Consider the following 23,349-nt stretch of genomic DNA (forward strand, 5'->3'; position numbering starts at 1 on the left):
TTTACTTGCATCAACATCAGGTCAACGGCAAGTAAAGCACCCGTTGATCCGCATTCGGGCAGTCCGGGTAGTGTCTGCCAGCAACGTCATCTCCTGCATCTTCGTTTGAAGTGGCATACCAACCTTTGTCATCCTTCAGTGCTGCAATCCTGCTCGAGCTGTATTGTATCAATCACTATCATCCGGAATGACTACACAGGCAGCGAGGCCACTACCTGGTGCCAGCTTCCACACCGACAAAACGTCCAGATATTTCCTTCCGAACGAGTATGGCACGAAAACTCCATCTCGTACAGTCTCTTATTAACAGGGGTGTGCAGCGCGGTCGAGAGAGAGCGTCTTCGCGCCCAGCATGAAGCAATCGTAGCTTTCATGCATGATCAGCCCATCCATGCCCCTGTCGAGGAACCGCGGACAATCCTCGACATAGGCTGCGGAGTCAATGCCTCTATGACAATATTGCTTGCTAGGAAATTCCCAGACGCCAAGATCTACGGCATTGACCTCTCCTCAATAGACATAGGAGACTCTAAGCCAAGCAATGTCAGCTTCATCCAAGGAAATATCCACATCCTCATTGACAAAGATCCTCGGCTGCAACGAGCATCGGCAGATTACATTTACAGCCGATTCATGGCTGCGGGAGTGGAAGATTGGCAGGAGCACATCAAGAGCATCTCAGCACTTTTGGCCCCCGGCGGCCATCTGGAGCTGCATGAAGGGATCCGGGCCAGCTGGCGCTCTACTGTAACCGATGAAGAGATCTCCAAGGAATGGCGCTGGCTTCATCTCATGCATCCAGGCATGTTCTGGCCAGAGAATGATCCTACGGGTCTCAAATTCTTCCAATTTCGATTGCAAACTTCCGGATTGGGAGATGCGAATGGGAAAGTTTATAAACTCGCGCCATCGAAAGAACCGCATGCTCAACTCTGGTCTCGCTACGCTGAAGAACTGTTTCCCACGAGTTGGGTAGGACCGATTCAGCGTTTGATGCCGGGAGCGGAAAATGCAGAGAAAAGGAGGGAGCTGGAAGAAGAGCTCTTTGAAACCTTGAAACCCAGAGAAGATGTGTATTTTCCTTGCATCGTCGTTTGGGGTCGTAAAACCGCAGAATAGTCACCTTTTTGTCTGCGATGGAATAGATCGAAGCCGGCATCGCGTTGTTGTCGTTGTTGGATGAAGTATTAGGACTGTACGTCTGTTATAGGATATAGCTCCAGAAGATATAGGCATTAATTTGTCTATATCTGAAGCTCTCCGAAGTTAACTGAGTTAGAGGCTATAATCTGTCACTATCGAAGCTTAACACATTGCGTATATAAATTTCTTATCCTCGTGTTAATCGACTCCAAATCCAGGGTCTTTGGCTTCGCGATCGTCATGATACAATGATCCGTATGAGAGATAGGTCCTGCTTCGCTGGAAAGTAAATACCCATTCAAGCCCGCCAAGTGTACAAGCTTGAAAGAGTACAAGCAGTGGATCTCATGGTATCCTTGAGAACCATACACGACTCGCTGATACGGAAGTGCTTCATGTGGAATCTCCGTCTCTTTGGTGCCATTCTTCTCAGTTCTCCACTCCCATGGCCCCCATTCTGCTTGCCACTCTGCCGATAACGATTCGTTGTAGCAATTCGGATGAATCCAGCCGTAGGTCATAAGGTCGAATCTACAGCCGAGTGCTTCGGCTTCCTCGGGTGAGCTTCCACAGTGCATGTGCTCGGAAGAGTTTGTGTGACGGGAATAATATAGTGAAGCGACTGCAGAAGTCATGAGAACGGCCGCCAGGGAGATCACAAACGCAGCCCACAGGTTTCGTGCTTGCCGCCGTTTTGCTTCGACAGATATTTGCAGGTTTGAGCGATCTTCTTCGGCTAAGCATGGTTCTTTATCTGAGCCTTCGACACGTTCGTATTGACTGTTCTTGGTGAGGACGGCTGGTGGATCTGGTCAAGAAGGTCAGCATCGGCGCTGAGTCGGGGAAGCGCACTTTGGACAAGTATTACCAAACTTCATAATGGCTGAGTGCCCTCTCCCAGAAGATATGTACGGGTGATTTGTCGACGACCAAGCTGAGCCCACCTAGCTGCTCTCCGTCTCCAGTGCACTTATACTTCGTCACAGCAGCGAGCCTTATCCTAGCTATGTCGGGCAGCGGAGCACTGACGCTCAAATGGCCGGAATCCGACTGTCCTCAGTCTTAGACACATGTCGCAGGCGCACCACAGCGACACCGGAACTAGGTCTATCGGAGCCAGCAAATGCGATGCTGTCCTGAACCATGTCGTATTAGTCAGATCGCCAGAGTGCTCAGGCCTATGCAGCAACCATGGCGTCGTGCAGTCAGCAGCGGAGTTGCGATTAGAGTTTCTCGACCAATCTTTGCCAACAGCCTCTCGGACAGATTCGTGCGTGCATGGCATGATGACCGTGATCCAGACGTCTCTTTGAGAACGGCTGTTCTGAAAATGAGAAGCTTCAACGTCGGGCCTCTTTAGAAAGAGGTCAGAGGAGCTGGTCGGCTTCAATAAATTGTAGCGCAACCTGCTCCAGTCGCATGTCGACACGCCGTAATCGCTCGGGGATCTCGTCACTCAAGGCCTTTTCCGGGCTGAGTCCATTGTACTCGCAGTGCCGGGAAAGATCTAGAACGGCCCTCTGCACTCTATTTCGATATCCCCTGTCAAGTACGGATTTTGTCCGTGATGATCGGGGTTGTTCAAGTCCGTAGGCGCTCGCATCTCGGTTGTTTTGGTGTCCATAATGACACTGAGATTAGACATTAGACAGTTTATAATCATGCGCTCTTGCAGTAGGCCCTCTCCAAAATATCGCATCTTCTGGCAGCCCTGGTATTAGCGATCACACGTGTCGTAAAGAACGAAGAAGAGCGAGGCAGATCCCAGCGCAACCCTGACTGAATCTATGGCCATGGTGGCTCGATTTGAGATTTTCAAACACAAATGGGGGGAAAAGGCAAATCTTTGCTGCTCACAACTTTCGGCTGATAAGCAGCCTCGGAAGCATTGGAGCAGCAGAATGCAGTCTTCCTTGGAGGAAAGTTGTGACAGCCGCCATCTCAGCCTTGTGTATCTCGTGTGGCGTTTTTGGTGTCAACTAAGCTGAAGTCGGCTATTCGAGCGACCTACACTAAAGCTTCGGGCCAGCCTGCAACCTCCTCTAACAACGAGGCGTAGCGACAAACCGAGCTCCTGTCGCCCGAACCCTCGTCGTAACCCTGTCTTTCTTGTCGTCCTTTGCAACGTAGCATGGGTCAACAAAGTTACTTTCGTAAGCACCAACTCTGTCACGCGATGCCGAGGAATCGGCCTTAGGCTACATTTTCGTCGACAACCTTAAGAACGAGCGTTGAAATAGCGACAGCGACGTATGCCTCCGTTCTCCCACGTAAACAGAGGCATAGCTAACAGTCGACGATAGTTAGTTACTTCGAGACTCAGTAGGAATCGCACAAAGTTAATCCTAAAATCGCGCAGTCTACAGTGCTCGAAATTACTGTTTCTTGTCGTGTTTCTTGCAAAGTGCGATTTCAGGCTGGCCTGAAGCTTGAGGTCGCTCATATAGCTCCCCGAATGCTCTTTGGAAAGTCGAAGATAATCCAGAAACAGCACTTGTAGCCGCTATCTGCTTCGCCATCGCTATCCCGACAAAGGACATTTCCAGCCTTACTGTTGCGTACCTAGAACAAGCAAACGGAGACAACCATGTTCGTGCGCAGGATCAAGCCCCGAATTTCCGCCGCTGAAGCTCGCAAACAGAAAGTGGACTTCTCTCCGGTCTTGGCTTTCTCCGCCCTCCACTTCACTTTCTCTTTTCTCACCTCCCATTTCCATTCTCGAAACTAACACTTTTGGACGTACTCTCAAGCCGTCATGACTGGATGGATCAGTTGAGCAATGGCTTTCAACGACCTCAGCACACGACAACCGGGATCTCCACGTCCGGCTATCCCCAATCATGGCAATACTTCGCTTCTGCTTAGTCTCAAGTCGCTCTGAGACTCCGTCCAGAACAGCTGCAAATCTCGAGCACGTGTTCAACGGCTCCTGAAGCTAGGCCTCAGTATACCCCGCGATAGGATCCAACGTAATTGGAGTGTTCGTTGCATATATGAGATAACCAGGTCAGACTTCTTAATACCGCGAAGATTGCACGTACTGTATTTCATGCCAAGTACGCATAAGCTTCTACTCGCTCTTGTGTATTCCATTCGCAAGGCGGAAAGGGCAGGAGTTCGCTATCATGCCACACGCCGAAGGCCATTGTGTCAAAGCTACGCTGAATTACTATCTTGACCCTGCCAAAGGCGGGTACCAATCTTTCTGGTTCGGTACTGTGGGCGAGAAGAGACGTCCTTTTGAATGTGTCGAAGTCCCTATCATTGATATCCGCGGACGGGAAGACGAGTTCAAGCTTGACCTTCATGGTTTCGAGTACGTGAAAGAGCCGAGCGATTTGACGCCCGAGGATACGGACAGTCATGAGAGAATCAAGCAGGTCTACTATAAGGAGTGTGAGGAGCTGTTGAAAAGAATGTGAGTCCTGTGTCTGGTTTTCGCAGCGAAGAGACTTTGTGCTGGAAGCTGATGAGGAGATACCTAAAATCAGAACAGGAGGCTCTCGTGTGCATATCATGGGGCATGTCTGTCGCAAATCAAATTGGGACAAATTCGCCGAAGCGACGAAGAACAAAGACGACATGGAACGAACTCCTATACCGACCTCTGCACGATATGTTCATGTTGGTGAGTCACGTACACATTCCATGCTTCCGGCGAAGCTATCTGACTAGTATACCAAACCCTCGCAGACTACTCATACGCTGGCGCTGAGACTCGCCTACATTTCTACCTACCGCACGAAGCGCCAGAGATCTTGTCGCGCAAGAAACGTTGGGCAATTATCAACATATGGCGTCCGATATACCCTGTCACACGTGAAAATCTCGCCTTCCTCGACGCAAGCAGTATCCCAGACACATCTCTGCGTCCAGTCGTCGCCAAATTTCGCCGACCTGAGAATCACGAACAGCTTTCCGAAGTCACGCGCAAAGCATTCGAGAGGAATGATGTGGAAACGTGGTCTGTGGCGCCCCCTAAGAAGGATGAAGGTGAGCACCGCTGGTATTATTGTAAGGAAATGACGCCCGAGGAGGCAATTGTGTTTAAGATTTTCGATTCCTGTGATAAGGATGGAGTGGCAAGACGGGTGCCGCATACGGCGTTTCAGTGTGAGGAGGATTTCGGGGAGGACAGGCAGAGTGTGGAATTGAGGGGTCTAGTCATCTGGGACTGACGAGCGAGCGGAGATGCTGTGGCCGAGGAAGTGTATATATTCAAGTATGCACGAGGTGCAGTGCGACACGGATGGAGCAATCTTGATGATCTAGAACTAGCTCACTGAGCGCATAGGAACCTTGTTGATGCTACTGTGTCATCTCTGGATATTAACAGAATTCGCAGTCTACAGCAGGACAGTTCGCTAGGCAGTCAACATTGCAGTATCAACCTCTGTTACTTAGATTCCATGCTTGTATTAGATGTCAGGTTGGATGAGTGGGCGATCATGACCTTAGATCCTATAGATAGGCAATACTTATTGCTACTAGATGTGAAAGAGAATCCTGCATATTCTACGATGACTCGAGGAGTCGTAATTATTAATTACTGCGAGCAAGTATTACTGAATCTAGCTCTGCGAAGGAGTAAGTGGGTGCAGCTACATCCACGCGGCTGTTGATCCCCATTGGCGCCCTGTATTCTCCATCACTTACAAGAGAGTGAGTAGCTTCCTAGCGGAACAGTGCGCTTGTCCAATGAGCGTGAACGTTGAAGCAGCTGTGCCTGTAAACCGTAACACATGGCATGTTGTCTCATCGCAGAGTCCGCGGGTCCATCACTGGATAATCGGCGGCGTCCCGGAAACACTCATCTTCAGCTGACGCTAATGGCCAAAGTGGCTCCAGAGCATAATCGGGAAAGTTCTCCAGACTGGTCCTCCAATCCACATGGTCCATAAACCACCGAGTAGGGTCTTCACACATGGCATTCGGTAGTGAAGTGTCCAAGGTACGATCCATAGGCTGACAGGTATTGTCCATAGCTTGACAAAATTCTAACATCGCTCGGTACGCAACTTCTGAGTCACTGTGCCTCTGAGGGGTCCGCGAAATTGCAGATGCAGGCAGAGTTTCGAAAGACTGCTCACTGTCAACGTTCTTGGAGCCAAGATGGAGGTTTCGCTGCGGAACGTCGGAGGCACCGAATCCATTGATTTCACTCCGTGCGTGCTCAGACTCAACCGCTGCAACTGGATCCGCGCGATCTTCGGTCCCAACACGAACGCGTTTCGTAGGCACGACTGAATCCAGACTGGGGAATACAATCCCCAAGTCTCCATCAGTCTCGTCGTTGGCTTTGGATGCGTATGTTTCCAGCAATGCTGAGATGTCGACATCCGCAGCACTGCACGATTCCTTGCCCTCGTACTTTGATATTACAAAGGCCATTTCTCGCAGAGCGCTGATCAGGATCTTCTGTTGGCGCTGCAACAACAAGACTTGTCCAGCAGGAGTATGCAGATCTCGCTTGTTGTCAGTGCGTGAATATATGCAGATAGTATTTTTATCTCGGCATCGCTCGCATGGACGCATGCCATTGCACTAGATCGGTGTCAGCGTCGTGTGCGTTTCAGCAACCCAGGCTTAGAGTAACGTGCCTTCGATTTTCGAAAGCGGCAAACATCGCAGGCGGTTTGAGCGCGAACGGGCGCCGTTGAGCCGTTTTGTTGACCCGATGACTGTTGCTCAGGAGAAGGCCTCTTCTTCGGTACAATAAGAAACATCTCTGAGAAAGACTGAATTCTCCCACGCCCCTCCAAAATTCGCTGTCGGACGCTGCGAGGATCGCATACTGGGAAAGACGAGGGGTATCGTGCACGGACCTGCTTGGCATATTTCTCCACCGGATGACCGCACTCGGCATTAGTTAGCCCCGAAGGTCTAGAACTACTTATCATCACCATGAGCTATCTCCCCCTTCACCTTAAAGAACAGCGTCCAGTGCATCGTCGACTTGAACGATGCCCATGTGGAAGGCCGCTGCCCATACTAAGCAGGAAGAGCTATGGCAAGACATACCATCAGAATGGAGAATCGACCGCTCAGAGCTCTCCAAGGCCGGGCCAAATGTTATTAATATTGTTCCAGAATTTCTGAGTCCGGCAGAACGCAGAATTACTGAGATGCCAGTTTGCCTCCTGCTGGAGAGCCTTGCGCAAGGCGACATCACCGCTCAGGAAACACTTTACGCCTTTGCGCACCGCGCTCTGGTCGCGCATCAATTTGTGCGTCGGCTTGTGCCACCTCTTAGACCGAGTCTGAGAGATTTCGATGCAGATATGCAGGACTAACCAAACGGCAGACGCCATGTCTCACAGAGATCAATTGGGCCGCTGCTCGGCAACGAGCGCGTGAAATCGACGCCCACTGGCATCAGCATTCTGCACTAATCGGGCCACTCCACGGACTACCCGTCAGCCTAATGGACAGATTCCATATCGCAAATCTGGATAGTTCGTGTGGCTTCGCAAGCTGGGTTGGTACAAAGCGCACAAAAGCCGAGGAAGGGACCATGGTGCGCTGTTTGCAAGACCTCGGTGCCGTGGTTTTCTGCAAGACTAATGTTCCAATGAGCTTGATGGTAAAGGAATGCAGTACAATCGCTCACCTCCGCCTCATTAACTCTGAATAGATGGGAGAGACCGCAAACAACATCATCGGGACCACCGTTAGCCCATATAATCGAAACATGTCCGCTGGGGGCGCTTGTGGTGGTACGCAAGGTATGCATCAGTTCTCAACTTCGCACTGACGACATATAGGTGAGGGTGCTCTGCTAGCTCTTAGAGGCTCGCCACTTGGGATCGGTACTGAGGTCGCAGGATCTGTTCGCATTCCATCTGCATTCAATGGCTTGTGGGCCTTGAAATGCTCCGAACGCCGCCTACCGTATAGTGGACTAGCCACCATTCTTTCCGGACTGCCAATCGCTTCAGGCAGCATTGGTCTCATGTCTGCTGATTTGGGAGGCATTTCAACAGTTTTCAAACGCTTACTGGACGCTAGACCGTGGCTCACCGACATCGATGTCATTGAAATGCCTTGGAGGCAGCAAAAGCTCGATGCAATCCGCCGGCGCAAGGCTAGCATCGGGGCTGCAGATGGCAGATTGACTTTTGCGATCATGGAGTCGGACGGTCATGTCACGCCGCATCCTGCTGTTGTGAGAGCGATCACAATTACCTCAGATGCACTGCAGCGTTCTGGCTATGAAGTCGTCAAGTGGTCCCCACCGCCTCACGGTCCAGCGGTCAACACTTTATTCCAAATCTTTGGCTCAAATTGCGCCAGAGAAGCACGGCAAGCAATCGATCGGAGTGGGGAGCCACCAGTGAGCCAGCTCAAAGATTGGTACGAGCAAGGCGACGTCCAGCCAAACTCAGCTGGAGACTTTTGGAACCTCTGTGATGAGCTGGCCAAGTACCGTGCTCAATATGCTGCATACTGGGCTTCAGCCGGGGATCTGTCTCGCTCGGGGCGAGTTCCTGACGGCATCATTTTGCCAGTTGTGCCAACAACGGCTCCCAGAAGCTGCGACTTCCACTATTTCGGATACTCGGCCATTGCAAACGTGCTTGACTATCCATCAGGCACGATACCGATAACAAACGGTGATCGCGACATCGACAGAGATATGGCACCGCCGAAGGGTGAGAACGCGCTGAACAGGAAAGTCTGGATGACATGTACGTTTGCCCCCAGGCACATTGTCGCGCGTTGATGTTGACTGCTTTGATTAGTCAGCAGAGACGATTCACACGGTATGCCGGTTGGCATTCAGGTCATGTGTCCACGTCTACAAGAAGAGCATGTGCTCGGCTTGATGGAGGCTATCTACGAATCACTGCACAGCGCTGGAACTGGATAGCACCCGTTGCCTGGTCGGACATGTTCCTTGGTCGATGCCGCACTCAAGAAGAGACGAGAAATCCAGCTGATGCCGCGTTATCGTTTCGTCATTAGCAGAAGTCAACGGGAATGACAACAGATCCATAAGAACTCCGTGTGAGCATGTCTTCTTGGATTTCCGGTTGGAATCACTGCTTCTCTAAAGCTAATCCGCTTGCACCATCTTTGCCAGCACCCTCCAAATCTTGCACGGTAGCTGCGCGCTTAGTGGAGGGCTCATTCAGGCAGGGGGCCACAAACAATTCTTTAGACACTGCGCTGCGTAGAGTGAGTAATGCCACGCACAGCCACAAAAGTGTAACCACCAGGGAAAATATCTGGCACTTGGTCAGTTGAGCTTCACCAACGGCATCTTCAGCTTTGACTTACCGTGCCAAGCACATTGAAAAAGCGGGATGGCATCTCTTTGCCAAACGTCGTCGTCGCAGTTGTGAAGACACCAAGCGGGAACGTGAAACCCCACCAACCCATATTGAATGGCAATTTCGACCGCACGATGCTCGAGACAGCAAAGAACATCCACACTAGTGCATAGCCCCACATGACCAATGCGAGTCCCCACCCAAGCGTGTACAAGATGTCGCCCGCGATCTCAACCTCCAGAGTTGTAGTGACTGGCATCACCTTTTTGGCGACTTTTCCAAGTTGCATTATGCCGAATGCGCCTTGGCCGAGGGGACCTAACGGGAGGCAACACGACACTATCACCTCTGGTGGGGGTATCTTGTGGACCGCGAGGCGGTGAAAGTAAATCACAAGCACGGACATTGCAAGTGGCACGCCGGTACCCCATAAAATGTACGACGCCACCATAGTCCATAGCGCGTATTGGGGGTTTGGAAGAACTTCTGCCACGATGGCACCAGTTGCAGCTGCCACAATTGTCGACACTATGGGTAATAGCCAGGCTGCTGTCATGGTCTGCAACTGTGTGCCCTTGTGCAGATGCATACTGTGTCATTCATCAGCGCCCTTCCAGGCCAGAGCTTGAAGCATGCTTACATTGCAAACGGCACGTAAAAGCAGATGCTGATGGAGATTGCAGCATCGAAAATCCACATGGCCCATGCCTGCAACAGAGTTAGTCAATGTTACATGGACGTCCAGCCGTGCATCGGTCCAGCTTACTAGATATGCCACCCACTCTCCCCAACGCGGTGCACAAACGAAGACGACCATATTTATGATGGTCGCAAACCCCATCGGGAACGTTCCCAGGAACAAGCTCTGTGCAGGGTGCCCGATCATTTTCTTCCAAATCTCTGGCCACAGCACATACCGAACCACCGAGATTGTGAGAAATAGCGAGAACAGTAGAATGTTCAGGCAGAATATGATGATGGATATCCAATACAGCCAGATTCCATTATATGGCAGGTTATGCAGCAGAATCGAGACGATTCCAGTGCCCATGTTGACGGAGAACCAGGAAGGAGTGAAATTGCGCACGATTCGCCGCCAGCCGCGCTGATTTTTGCATACTTGGAGCTTTTCAGAACTACGGCTGTACGATGGCTTTGCTTCGTGGTCGATTTGTGATGCAGTGCTGGCACAGCTCTGCATTCGTGTGCTCGCAGCGTGAAAGTGCCCATTACGCCCAGGATCCATGGTGGTTTTGGCAAATGCTAAGGAGTAGCTATGCTTGGATGCTCCGTTCCCATATACCATTGCGTCGGTCTGCTGTCTCATTGGTCATCATAGTCATGGCCCTCTACTCGCACCGACCCTGCCGGCGCGAGGACCACACACGAAGAGTATCTCGGTCTCGATGACGTTAGTTTGATCTTAGCGTTGCCGCTGACTCCGACGAAAGTCTATGTTCCGTCATCGGTCACCTGCTACCACGCAGGTGCATCAGTGGAATTTTGTGAGAACTAAAGAGGCTACTCGCAGTTTTGTTCCTGGAATTCATGTGTTGAGCACACATGCAACCGATTCTACCAAGGGAGAGAAACAACAGACCTTGGCCGTTGCAGACGGCATTTTCGACTCGTGATGCATTGCCGCAAGCTCATTGATTTTTGGACGACGGCAGCGATGATGCTCGCGACTAACCGATGGTGTGGTCACAGGCATTTGTCGGGAAATAGACATTTCACATGATGAGGGCTTTTTCTTGCAATGCACCTCGAGCTGCAAGTGAAGAAAACGCACCATTAACCAATGTCGAAGCCTCCTCGAGAAAGTATCAACGACTATCATCGCTGTGGCACGTACAGCTAGGCTTGCTACCGGGACAAAGTTCCGAGCTGGGTACCGTTAGGCGAGAATTGAACATAAAAGACTGCTCTAGCTATATGACAGTGACTGATGCTGTGTATGCTCTCATCAGCAAGCCTCGGACGCGCCAAACGATGCCAAGCGCTTCGTTTACGCAGCTATCAGAACCTGCTTCTCTTTCTTCATGTTCCTCACAACATCAACAGGTATGCGCAAAACACTGGCCACGATCGGAGCCGGAGTAAGAGCAAGCCATTGCTGCAAAGAGTTGTCCAGTACACGGTCTGCTTTGTAAACTTCAATCCAGACCAGTGTTTCGTTCTGTGACGTGTTCTCGATGTAATGCCCTGCGTTGTCGGGCATAACCGCAGTATCTCCTGCAACGAAGTCAAAGGTTCGTGCAGCAGAATTGCCGAGGAATACGGTGGCACGAGCTTGACCTTGATGGAAGTACAGCCACTCTTCAGCCTAGAAAGGAAAGGAAGTGTCAGTTGATGCTTCAGCAGATGCCAACCAAGGCGGCATAGGAAGATCGGGTGCACTCACATTGGGGTGCCAATGCAACTCTCGCATGGCTCCAGGCTTCAACTCAACCACCGCCGCGGAAATGGTCTTGGAAATAGGAAACACTTCTGTATCAATGTTCTTGTACGTGCCTCCACCTCCCGGCGCTTCGATGGCAGGCTGCTGGCTTGATTTGTAGACGTAACTGGACTCGCCCTCCAGCTCACCAAATGGATGGTCAATATCTTCCTCACTCACTGTCGCGTTTTGGATGTATGGATTGGGCACCGGAACAGCATCGAAGACGCTGATATCCAGACCAAAATTCTTGGCCAAAACATCGCGGGGCGTTTTGGCCAACCAGTCATCGAGATTGAAGGTTGTGCCCAACCGACCAAAATCACCATCGTCGAAACACAGAAGGAATTCGTTCTCGTCGTCCAGTCCTTGGAGCGCGTGGCCTTCGCCTTCAGGAAAGTACCAGACATCGCCAGTGGAGGCGACGGAGTACTGATTGCGACCCATATTATCGACTGCCGTCACTGCTATGCGGCCTTTGTAGACGTAGCCCCATTCTGCCTGCTTCCTATTTAGCTTTCTGCAACTACGCGGCGACTTCTGGCCACATCGAAATACTGACCACACGGTGCCAATGGAACTCTCGTATGCTTCCTTTGTCCAGGGATAACTGTGCACCAGCAATATCTTTGCTAGGAGGGAGATCCGAGATTGCTTGCTCGCGAACCCAGCCGCCATTGTAAGTTCGAGTTCTCGCGTTGGAGAAACTGAATTTCAGGTTGACAACGTTGCCGGCATCTCTGTTGGGCTGACACAAGCGAATGCAAAAGTTAGTCATCGTTCTATACGGAGAGGGGACTATTTGACTTGCAGCTCCTAAATTATTTGGGTTTTGGAGATCCAATGCTTCATTGGTGCCGCCATTGAAACGGCCACCTTTGCCCATACCATTGTTGGGCTGGCCTTGGAAATATCCTGGAGTCGTATCATCTTGTCGGCGTTCTCTGACAGGTCGAAGATGCTTTGAGCCTTCCTTGAAGTTGAAGTTCTCGTCGTGCAGGTTTCGAGCAAATTGGGCGGGTTGTGGTAATCTCGAAATATCGGATTCTGCATCGTTGTGTACTGGACTCGCGCGCAGGAGAGTAGGCAATAATGCCGCCAAGGCCTGAATCGGCTTCATGACGGTTGACACCTTTGCTGACGGGTATGGGTGACTATGTGTCTCGTGTCACAGCACCGTCCCGTCCTTATGTATCTACCCAAGCGTAGATCTCAAGCTTCTTTTGGGCCATGAAAGGCATGCTCAGGTCGATCTTTGGCCGCGTGGCGCTAATCATCGATAGCAATATCTTATTATACGGATTTCGATCCTCATCGCGCGGAAGTGGACTTGGCAAGTTGTCATGAAATACTTGGCTTGAGAAAGGTGCCAGCACTGTGGTATACAAAGCTCTGGAGGAAGGCGTGAGCATTCGATCTTGGCGCTCTTGACCGCAGTGCCAAGCCAGGACATGTAGATCCCAATGCAAGCGGACGGAATACTAGCTTCGACTGCGCCCAAGATCTCTCGTCAAGCTCAAGAATTCGCAAGATGGGCTGACCTTCGCTATCAATATTTGGACGAGATCGTCATTCTTGACAGCACGCTGCTGCCGACAGCAAGATGTAATGATTTCAATTGTATATGCAAAGCTGCTTGTATTCACGCAGTGATGCCGAGAAAACGTGTGACGTTGTGGTCCAGCTAAATCTTAGCATCTCTTCACAAACGTGGGTGGGGTGAGAGTTCAGCCTAATTTGCGAAGCCTCGCCAACACCGTAAGCTACGCAGTGGCGCATAACAATCTTCACTTGGCACACCACATGTGTCGCTTGTTCGTTCTTGGCTGGTCTTTCTGGACTGCTCACAGGCTCACGGCATCCGCATTCTCCGAAGCAATATCGATAGGCTTCACAGAGCGGCGACGACGGCAACGCTAAGCAAAGGCTATGTTGCACAGCATCGTTCCGTTGATGACATCTTCATCAACTTCTAGGTTCGTAAGCTGGCTTGACTTCGGTATTAGGTGCGCATGCATGACGCTGCAACGAAAATAAAACATAGCCCTACATTTTGCACTTTTCTGAACAATAATCCTTTCACGGACTCGTTTCTAAACAATAGCAAGAATGCCAAAGCTCGTTTGCATCGTCGGAGCATTGTTCGGCCTGCTTGCGGTCCCCGCAACTGCGCAAGCACAAGCGCCAGCCTTAGCTGGACGAGGTCTTCCAATTTCATCTCGCGACAGAATTTACACTGGAGACCAAACCTCGAACACCGTCAGTGTCATCGACCCTAACAATAACACAGTGCTGGGAACCATCTCATTCGGGGCGGCTCGCCTGAGTAACAACCTGAACCCACAAAACATTCAATCAGTAAACTCCCACGGTCTCGGATTCTCTCGAGATGGCAAATACATCGTCTCTCTGAGCACGCTCTCCAACACTGTCAATGTCATCAAGACAGCTGACAACTCCATCGTCACTACCGCATACGTGGACCGGGGCCCGCACGAGGCTTTCTTCGCTCCGGATAATCGCACAATATGGATCGGGACAAGAGGTGTTTCCAGCATACAAATTCTCGACGGCATGAACGGGACTGCTCTTTCTAGAATCATGACCGGAAAAGGCCCCAGCAAAGTCCTCTTCAGCCCTGATGGAACCACTGCCTACGTGAACCACATCATGGAGCCTTTGATCGCGGTCATCGATGTTCAAAGCCAGAAAGTGATGTACAACATCACCGGATTGGCGAATGTCTTCAGCTCAGACATGATGCTCTCTGCAGATGGCAACAGACTCTGGGCCGCACATAAAATGTCGGGACAGGTCTCTGTCATCGACGTAACAGCGAGGAAGGTTGTTTCGGTGTTAGAGACCGGTCCAGAAACTAATCATCCCAACTTCGCTGTGGTGAATGGGACGACATACGGTTGGGTCTCAGTTGGTTCTATGAACGCGACTAGAGTCTATTACCAACCGTCCCCAGACTCAGAACCTATCCACATCAAGGATGTGCGGCAGAGCGGCATACAGCCTCATGGCTTGTGGCCTAGCGCAGACAACACGAGGATGTATGTGGTGAATGAACACAGCGATACTGTGGATGTGATTGATACATCCTCAATGGAAGTTGTGGACACATTTTCAGTCGGCCAGGAGGGCCAGGCGCTCATCTATGTTTCCAACGCCATACCCTCTGATGACGCCGCATCTCAGGAAGCTAGTCGTGAGAGACTTGGAAAACAAGGTCTTGGAATGCGTGTTGAAAGCCTGTTGCTACCTGTTGAGGGAAACAACACAAAAGCAATTGCCAACGCTCAGGTTACGATACGGCAGACCTCCGGGCTCGATATGTTCCAGGTCATTGGGAGGAATTTGCTGCTCAACGGGACTTATACTGTCTCGGCGAAATGCAAAGCATGCGATCAAAAGAGTCCGAGAACGCCGCTCGTAAGCTTTAACGCCAGCATGCCTACTGCTAGTGGGTGTGGCTCAGCGCCGCAGGTATTGGCGTTCTTCAGGTTTTTCGATACGTACGATTTGAAGACGATAGTCGTCCGAGAAGGCATGGAATAGGTAGCTCGTGAACAGAAGCCTTAATAATATATATTCTCGCGTGGCGGCGTTAGCTATAGCGGAAGTAGGCTCTCGTATCAAATGAAACACGTAGTAGAATATTAAGCTTAATGAATTGGCATCAATGACCCAAGGTACTACTAATAGAAGCTTCGCTCGATTAGACTGCTCTATAGATAGACTAAGTCACCAAGAGCTGAAATATTCGGATAGCCTGCGAAACTACTACTAGCATACTACGAGTTAGTATAGTAAATGTTGGCCCCTATGTAAGATAAGGTTAGTTAGAGTCGCAAGCGTAAGTTTTACTGAAGCGAAATATCAACATTTCGTTACCAATAAACTGCTAGCCCCATTCTTAGCACACCGCTTGTAATACGAGGCCAATGTTGATAACGGCTGTGATGACCAAGCGAAAGCAGTACTTCCGACCAGGGTGCGTTTGGCATTTTTCAAAAATCTTTGATATGTGACCCTAGAAAGCTGCGTTGTGTATACGTAGAGTTCTATCTAAAATTAACTTCGTGCGTGAAAACTTAGGTTGTTGCTTGCAACCACAACCTTCTCTGTAATCCATCACGTCACATCACAGCTTAGGCTGGATCAAAATTCCGCCTCGATCTTGTTCAGCTTCACAAGACATTCGCAGAGCGTCTTGCGCTCCGTCTGGGCGTTGCTTAGCAGACAGGCTTCTACGACAGCTCCTACTGCAACTCCACATACAGCTTGCACATTGTGCAAAGCTCTCAGAGCTTCACTTTGCAGGCGCAGCCAGTTCTTCTCCACCCCTCCCGGCGCGGCCGCCATGATGTCCTTCGAGCGACTGGCCAGCTGGAAGAGGACGAGGCCCAGCCTCACCACCGGCTCATCCGGCGCCACTGTTTGCCTGGACGCGCCCGGGGTACGAATGGGACCAGGCGATCCAAGGCCGCAGGCCCAATATGGATTCTCCCATGGCTGTTCGGATGCATTTTGCATCAGAACAGAGTCGCTTGTGTATGAAGGACGCTGATACGTGCGATAGTCTTCCAATCGAGGATAACGGCAGCTCCCCCGAAGCTTTTCGAAGTCCAGATATGCCAGCAGCATGGCTCTGAACAACTTGACAATCACTTCGAGCGAGAGTAAAGCTGCAGATGCAGAGTCGTCAAGATACTCGCTGAGACTTTGCACGCATTGCCATGGTCGTATTTCCGCAAATAACTCGTGATGGAACTCATCTTCTGGCAGTGGGGCGACATTGCCACACTGTACATATCGGTCACTGTCCACCAAGTCGGCGGGATCTGGGCATCTCACGGCCGATAGATCATCGATCACCCTCACCTGAGCGCCCTCCAATGGCTCAGCGCCTGACTCGATGGCCAGGAACGTGCAGGACGCACCATCGTCGTGCTTCTGAAGGAATGTCACCCGACTGTCTCGACGAAGCTTTCCTGCCATTCCGGGGAACTCTCCAAGCACGTCTCGATTATCCTGGCAAGAGTTCACAATACTGAGGCTCAATACCTTGGATCCTGCAGATGCAGAGCTATTGACACGCCTCAGAGCCACGTGAAGTTCCCTCAGCATAGCTGGATCAAGGTGCGGCACCCGATGGATGTTCACGATCTCTGACGGCAACGCGAGCACTGCGCCAGGGTGTATGGGTCTCCGGAGCTCGATGTAATCACGGAAATCATGAATCGCAGTGCGAAGATCTTCCACACTGGATTTGAGTCTCAAGCGATCGTGATCCGTCCACTTGAGCAGGGTCCACCAGTTTGCTCCTGCCCACGCTTGCTGAGTCTCAGCATCTTCACTGGAGACCACGTGGATACATGGTAATTTAAGACCTGAAGTTGCCGCCGAAGAATTGAGCGGAGAGCATATAGCGGCCTGCGGCGCATTGCTCGAGATTTGGTTGCTTGTCTGATCCAGAGGAGAACCTGCACGCACTTCTGTCCTCTGTTTCGAAGACCTGCGAGCAAGGAGGGAAGGGATACCGAAATGCTTCTTGGATTTGTCCGTCACCGCGCCCATTCCCGGAGTCTTGCTTGCTGGCGGATTGCTGACTTTAATCGACAACTCGGAAGCCTTACGCGTAGTGCGTGAACTTCCCAATGTCGTACTCCCGACCATGAAAGGAACCCCTTGCGAAACTCCTAGAAAACTGTCAGTCGTGTCCGGACGTATAAACCTGTGACCTACTCAGAGAGTCTTGGATAATATCGTTGCACGCCTGAAAATATGTGCTGATAATTCTCAGGTGACGTATAATCTCCTTGGTGACTCTGTGCTCAGCATCATCTAAATCAGGCGGCTCTTGCATATCTGTTGCCTTTGTCTCCATGATGATATCGAGATCAGACATGAGGTTTCTTATTTTCATTGACTCTAAGATCACGTCTCTCCCAAAGTATCTGATATCTTGGCAGCCCTGATACAACCGACTGCAGGTGTCATACACTACGAAGAAGAGTGAAGCGGATCCTAGCGCAGCCCCTAGTGGATCTATGCCCATGGCGGTTCACAGGCGTCGGCGCAGAAGAAACGAAAATTTCTACTAATATATCGAAGATCGCAGTAGAGAGGTGTGTTCTCGCTTTGTCTGCCCGGAGTCTAATGAGGGGAAGACTGCAGCGCGCTTTCCCAGGACACGGCCCGAACGAAGTCACGACCTAGTTGCATTAGCCTTGCGCAGACGCATGCGTGGCGTATCGAATGGCGACTTTGGCGCCAGCTGAACTACTGCACCACACTGCAGCAGCTGCAGCTTGATTGGCTACCCACATGGCAGGAACAAAGCATCAGCCGTGACCTAGGTCTAGGCTCACAAGCTGCACGGCATCGTGCTACTGACTTCAGGGTACTATATGCTTTTGTATTTCGCAGTCAGCCGAAACAGTGAGGCCAGGAACCAATATTCTGCACACGAAATCATACCCTGCTGTGGGCAGCGCTCGTCGAGTGCGCTACAAGGATCTCAGCCTAGGAGCCTGGCCTACTGCGAATGTACATGATCATCTTGCGCAACATCAAAGGCGGGCAGAAGTGACCACTTATGTGGCATATCCATATTGACCATGAATGCTCTCAATGTCGCACCTCAGGGCCCTCTTCCGGATCTCGGTGGGCTATGGAGTGCCTGTGTCTCTGCTGCGAACACTATGGCGCTTGTCGCAGATCACGACAAAGTCTCTTTTCAAAACCTGCCAGAACGCTTGAAAGTCTGGGGCGGAGAGCTATTCGGTGATAGTTTGGACCTTGACGTTCTGATAGCAAAGACGGCAAGCCTTCGAAGCAAGCTTTCAGCGCCCTTGGCTGCTCAATTAGTGGAGATCGCAGTGGAGCAGGGTTCGTTGATTGAGTTCTCTCCAAGAGTCTCGAAGTTCTGACAGATGACAGAGCTCATCATGGAAGCATGGATTCCAATCAGTACCGAAGGCCGCCGCCGCGAGCTGATCAAAGCCGCTTCTGCGCTACGACACGTTCTGATAACAAATATAACAAGCGATGAAATTCTCCCGGACACGATGTACCAGCCTCTCAATCACAAATCTGCTTTCGAAGACGATGGAGTTGAACAGGGGCAACTTGACCCCGATTATCTCATCGCTATGGTGGACATCCTGTTCGACTATCTCCCCGCCATCAATCGCTTGCGACGTACGCACATACTGCAGATGGAGCGAATGACGGCCCCAAACACCCAACAAAGATCACAGAGCATCGCAGTAGAGTCGCATGAAAGACCAGAAACCACGGGACCCCATTCGGCTCATGAAGAACCAGCTTCAGCAGACATGTCTGCCACGACCCGGCTCATCGGTACCAACAACAGACGAGTCCCAGAGTCCAGGGGCACGCTGACGCTTCTGATTCGGGGCAACACAACCGAGGTACTTCCAAGTATTGGCGAGCCGGCGCGAACTTCAAAGAATGAAAATGCCCCAAAAATCGCAACTCCGATCGAGGACGTCATCAGAACGCGATCCATAGCATCTGAGAACGCACTTGGCTTCGAGGGCAACAAAGCGCAGACTGCATCACTCGCAAGACAACTGCAGGACCATAATATATGTCCAGTTTACGACGATCCAATGGATAGATTTCTGCGGACAGACGAGGACCGTTTTAACCGGCACAAAGGTCCAATGGATCAACGTCTGCAGTTTATCGGACAGCTCCATAGATCCGAGGCATTGATGAAAGCACAGCAGCCCAATAGTTCATCCGAGGTACCACGTAGTAGTATGCCAGGTACGTAAGGAGATACAATTTCGAAGCCCGAGAGAAAAGCAGAAAGAAACGGAGAAACACCATGGACTCGGCGGAGAGACAAATGTGCAATCGAGCTAACATTTTCGTTTTCAACTACAAAGAAGATCAAGAACAAGATTTACTTTCCGATATCAAGGCAGATCCTATTGCCTGGAGCCCCACGAGAAAGCAGGATTCCGACTAGAAGAGGAGTAACAACAGCACTATGTGTAAAATGCTACGAGGCACTGGTACGACCACCACCGCAGAAGCTTTTGTGGACGTCTGCTCCTCCTTGCGATTCCAGCAATAACTCTAAGCAGACCAACACGCGCAATCCAGACCTATCATTATTATAACCCCAAACCGTACCTGAGGGCATACAGTCCCCAGAACTGGTAGGAGTAGATCGTATGGCGGAGGAGAGATGGAATCTCCTGCGTAGATGCAAGCATCATGCCCACCCTGGAGGAATACACTGCAGTGCAGAGGTACACGTCAGGGCTATCTTAGTTAAGATACGAAGTAAGAACGAGAAGAATCCCGAGAAGGATACTTGATTGCCGTAGTAGCTATCAGCGTGTTGATTTCTGTCATAGATTCGCGGACTCTATACGAGATTACGACTATGCCCTTCTGACTAATCAACCGGCCTCGAAACACGTAAATACACACCCCAGTGCCGAGCTCGTAGAGTGAAAGTAGATACCAAAACTCGTGCCGAACTGAGGCTATGTGTGCTTTGGGTTGGCCAGCCAACACCATCTAGCCCCTAAGACACATACAAGACGCGCAAATAGACTGCTGCAACGCCACTGCAAGAGCCAGCATCTTAATATTCCGATCAATATCGTGAGCGATCATCTCACGCCAAAATGACCCCAATCACATCGATAGTCAGCATTGAAAATTAAAAGGGCCATCCGGCTATCTTCAAGTGGTGGTAATCTTATTAATGAAGCTACAATGAAAGGAAGGGTCCAAGCTCCAATCTACGAACCTTCTTCTCCCCCCTAGACTACAACCTGTTCACGAGTCTGATTCTCAATCTCAGTCTCATTACCATCTAGAGCCCCTCCGACCCCAATCACGAATGAACAATCCCTTCATGTTATCGTAACACACACTCCCTTCACCAATGCCCATACGCATGAGGATAGAATCGCTAATCCTCATCATCCCTCTCATCCCCCCAACCTCCAGTCGTATGCCTCAATCTCCCCGTTCCACTCAAATAGTCACTCACGGGCGGATGCGCATCGCGATCCGAACTCCGATGCAATACAAAATCCAGCACCTCGCTCCTCGGCTCAATGTACTGTCTCAAACACCATCCGACAGGAACTGCATGTGGTCGATGCTTGCCTTCTGCGTCCGCGGCAAAAGACTTGAGGAATATGACCTGGTTTTTCGAATCTTCGCGTTCGTAGATTCGATCTGAGACGCCGAAGGCGATAAGGCGGAGGCGTGAGGAAGGAGTGACGGTAGCATCGGGGGCTGAGGAAGATGTGTTGCCAGAGGGCAAGATCGGAAGGTCATCTTCATCATCCGAATCGATGCTTTCCACGACGGGCGGCATGCCCTTGTCCCTCCCATCAGCCGCCAGCTCGAACATCCGCTGCGCCAGATTCTGCAAAAGACTCTCATACACCATTCTCGGTAGAAGCTGTGTCGAAGGCTTGTTATTCGGCCACGTCGTGATGTGTAATGTGACCATCTTCCTCAGTACCGCAGCACTTGACTCGAATCGCTTCCAGTCCGGCGCAGGGCTGCGGATCAGACTCGTCGAAGGCCAAGCGCAGGAAAGCTGTTCGAGATCCTTGCACGCTCGGCAAATCTTGTCAAAGTCTTCTGTTGACCACACCAGCTCTTCGTTGTCGCAGTCTGATGTCATAGAATTGCCCGGGTGGTTTTCTGTCGCACAATGCACGCTGAGCAGTTCGAGTGTCTTGCTATGCCGCACGATTCCAGCCGCTGCGGGTAGTGACTTGACATTCTCCAGATCAATGACCATGTCTCGAAGGCCAGACACGAGACAGAGGAAGCCGTCAAGGGCCAGCAGAGCCTCATTGTCTGTGTTGTCGCGATGTTGCAATTCCAGTACCTTCAGTGTCTTCGGCAGATTCCTCGACTTGCTCAACTGCCCCAATAATGTGTCGGCGCCAGCACAGTGGTATAGCCGTAGATTCTCCAGCTGTTGGAAGTTGATGAACTTGCACCAAGTGTCCGCGCAGTATCTCAGACTAATGCGATGTAGTCGGAGACTCGTCAAGTTCTTCAACGGCTCGCATGTGTCGAAAGGCATCAGGCTGGAGAAGACCGTCCTGCTCAACAACCCAGGCTCCGTCGCGGAGTCATTCAGCTCGCTCCCATCAGGTACGCTCGGCCCGCCCAGATCGCTGAAATTGCAATGCACAATTAGTTCCTCCAACTGCTCCCTACACTTCTCCAGAAAGAATCCACTCAGAGCCAGCGTGTCTCGATTCTCCGGATAAAGCGCCAGTTTCCTGGTATGTTGGAACATCGCACCCGTCGTCTTAGCCATCTTCTTCAACTCCGGCAGGACATCTCGATCAAGGTCCATAACCTCGAGCCACTTCATCTTGCGCTGACGCTTGTAAAGCAAAAGTAACGTATCCGCGGCGAAGGCCTTCCAAGGACACCAGCTATTCCGATAATAACTGTTAGCATCAGCATCCTCCCTCTCAGGTGTGGTGAGACCAAGGACATCCGATCGCCAAGCGCGTTCCGCGGCAGCGTCCTCTTTGCTCCCTGTCTTGTAGTATACGCACCTGAACTCCTCCAGCACGTCCTCGGGAAGGAACTCGAGTATCATCCGCGTTGCGAATTGTGCTTGTCGTTCCTGGTTGCAGCGGTCGGCGGATTCGGCGAGGTAGAGGCGTAGCTGACGGATGTGCTGGAGGCCGATATTGCGTGGGTTCAGGAAGGATGAGAGGCGAGTGTCGTGGTCGCCGCCGAGATCGAGGGCGACATTGCGGTAGAGGGAGCGGACGGCGATGGCGTGGAATTTCTTGGAAACGAGGCAGGCATTCTTCAGGTCGGACGGGCGAGGCACCTGGTGGGGAGAGTCAGTAGGTCAGGTCGTGTGGATAGAGTGAAGAGAGGCGCGAGAGGAATGGTGAGAGCATACTCGCTCGATAATGAGACCCAGAAGCTCATCCGACAAGTCGTGGAGCGTGGTCGCGTGCTTGGTCTGTGACTTGGGCAGCTCCACGAGCGAGTCGGTCTGAGTGGCCGTGGAGGCTGCCATGATGGAGTGATGTGCTCGGCAGCTCCCACCGCGCCTGTTGTTTCTGTGCCTGTCGCTGTCTTTCTTTGTGTGATGAGCTGGAATCAATCTGATCTGCTTTGTCTGGCGGTTGATGAGAGGAGGCCGAGTGGTGGAGGCCTGCGAAGTCAAGGCGAGCTGGTGGTCAAGTGTGTATCACCGCCCTGCCTGCCTGTCTGCCTGCTTGCCAAGTGAAGATGTGTCCTGCGGAAGAAGTGCACTGAATCAATGAATGGGGAGGCCTAGCAGCTCTGAAGTGAGCGAGCCGCGTTGAGAGTGAATGGTGAATGCTGCAGTGGGTGTGATTCAGGTGGATGTCGCGGATGTGACAACGCTGCATCCGCCGTAAATGCTTCCTTCCTACAGCTGATGATGACGCTGGGTCCGAGTCGCACCTG

At 51.3% G+C, this 23,349-nt stretch overlaps 10 protein-coding genes across 11 annotated transcripts; 5 read left to right on the forward strand and 5 right to left on the reverse strand.

Annotated features, from left to right (window-relative positions):
- Positions 1 to 187: 187 nt before the first annotated feature.
- CKM354_001136900 (uncharacterized protein) lies at positions 188 to 1,119 on the forward strand (the record flags this gene model as incomplete). Its single annotated transcript, XM_044806853.1, has 2 exons — positions 188 to 267; positions 321 to 1,119. 2 exons carry the CDS (start codon positions 188 to 190, stop codon positions 1,117 to 1,119), a joined length of 879 nt encoding a protein of 292 aa, XP_044662788.1.
- Positions 1,120 to 4,268: 3,149 nt separating this feature from the next.
- Positions 4,269 to 5,321, forward strand: CKM354_001137000 (uncharacterized protein; the record flags this gene model as incomplete). Its single annotated transcript, XM_044806854.1, has 3 exons — positions 4,269 to 4,561; positions 4,635 to 4,771; positions 4,837 to 5,321. 3 exons carry the CDS (start codon positions 4,269 to 4,271, stop codon positions 5,319 to 5,321), a joined length of 915 nt encoding a protein of 304 aa, XP_044662789.1.
- A 577-nt stretch (positions 5,322 to 5,898) lies between these two features.
- CKM354_001137100 (uncharacterized protein) lies at positions 5,899 to 6,534 on the reverse strand (the record flags this gene model as incomplete). The annotated part of the gene is made up of 1 exon (XM_044806855.1): positions 5,899 to 6,534. One exon carries the CDS (start codon positions 6,532 to 6,534, stop codon positions 5,899 to 5,901), a length of 636 nt encoding a protein of 211 aa, XP_044662790.1.
- Positions 6,535 to 7,106: 572 nt separating this feature from the next.
- Positions 7,107 to 9,013, forward strand: CKM354_001137200 (uncharacterized protein; the record flags this gene model as incomplete). The annotated part of the gene is made up of 5 exons (XM_044806856.1): positions 7,107 to 7,370; positions 7,448 to 7,726; positions 7,778 to 7,859; positions 7,908 to 8,831; positions 8,886 to 9,013. The coding sequence occupies 5 exons, from the start codon at positions 7,107 to 7,109 to the stop codon at positions 9,011 to 9,013; spliced, it is 1,677 nt and encodes a 558-aa protein (XP_044662791.1).
- Positions 9,014 to 9,182: 169 nt separating this feature from the next.
- On the reverse strand, positions 9,183 to 10,722 carry CKM354_001137300 (uncharacterized protein; the record flags this gene model as incomplete). 2 transcript variants are annotated; one of them, XM_044806857.1, is made up of 4 exons in its annotated part: positions 9,183 to 9,371; positions 9,424 to 10,006; positions 10,057 to 10,124; positions 10,183 to 10,722. In XM_044806857.1, 4 exons carry the CDS (start codon positions 10,720 to 10,722, stop codon positions 9,183 to 9,185), a joined length of 1,380 nt encoding a protein of 459 aa, XP_044662792.1. The 2 variants fall into 2 exon arrangements, with proteins under 2 accessions (XP_044662792.1, XP_044662793.1); XM_044806858.1 differs by having other exon boundaries at positions 10,183 to 10,467.
- Positions 10,723 to 11,424: 702 nt separating this feature from the next.
- Positions 11,425 to 12,976, reverse strand: CKM354_001137400 (uncharacterized protein; the record flags this gene model as incomplete). The annotated part of the gene is made up of 4 exons (XM_044806859.1): positions 11,425 to 11,742; positions 11,821 to 12,357; positions 12,419 to 12,604; positions 12,668 to 12,976. 4 exons carry the CDS (start codon positions 12,974 to 12,976, stop codon positions 11,425 to 11,427), a joined length of 1,350 nt encoding a protein of 449 aa, XP_044662794.1.
- A 989-nt stretch (positions 12,977 to 13,965) lies between these two features.
- Positions 13,966 to 15,420, forward strand: CKM354_001137500 (uncharacterized protein; the record flags this gene model as incomplete). The annotated part of the gene is made up of 1 exon (XM_044806860.1): positions 13,966 to 15,420. One exon carries the CDS (start codon positions 13,966 to 13,968, stop codon positions 15,418 to 15,420), a length of 1,455 nt encoding a protein of 484 aa, XP_044662795.1.
- A 603-nt stretch (positions 15,421 to 16,023) lies between these two features.
- Positions 16,024 to 17,923, reverse strand: CKM354_001137600 (uncharacterized protein; the record flags this gene model as incomplete). Its single annotated transcript, XM_044806861.1, has 2 exons — positions 16,024 to 17,564; positions 17,611 to 17,923. 2 exons carry the CDS (start codon positions 17,921 to 17,923, stop codon positions 16,024 to 16,026), a joined length of 1,854 nt encoding a protein of 617 aa, XP_044662796.1.
- Positions 17,924 to 18,569: 646 nt separating this feature from the next.
- On the forward strand, positions 18,570 to 19,670 carry CKM354_001137700 (uncharacterized protein; the record flags this gene model as incomplete). The annotated part of the gene is made up of 2 exons (XM_044806862.1): positions 18,570 to 18,756; positions 18,808 to 19,670. The coding sequence occupies 2 exons, from the start codon at positions 18,570 to 18,572 to the stop codon at positions 19,668 to 19,670; spliced, it is 1,050 nt and encodes a 349-aa protein (XP_044662797.1).
- Positions 19,671 to 20,827: 1,157 nt separating this feature from the next.
- CKM354_001137800 (uncharacterized protein) lies at positions 20,828 to 22,933 on the reverse strand (the record flags this gene model as incomplete). Its single annotated transcript, XM_044806863.1, has 3 exons — positions 20,828 to 22,328; positions 22,455 to 22,738; positions 22,814 to 22,933. 3 exons carry the CDS (start codon positions 22,931 to 22,933, stop codon positions 20,828 to 20,830), a joined length of 1,905 nt encoding a protein of 634 aa, XP_044662798.1.
- Positions 22,934 to 23,349: the final 416 nt, after the last annotated feature.

Source organism: Cercospora kikuchii (assembly GCF_019650295.1).
Source record: "Cercospora kikuchii DNA, contig_00008, whole genome shotgun sequence".
In the NCBI taxonomy this organism is placed as follows: Eukaryota; Fungi; Ascomycota; class Dothideomycetes; order Mycosphaerellales; family Mycosphaerellaceae; genus Cercospora; species Cercospora kikuchii.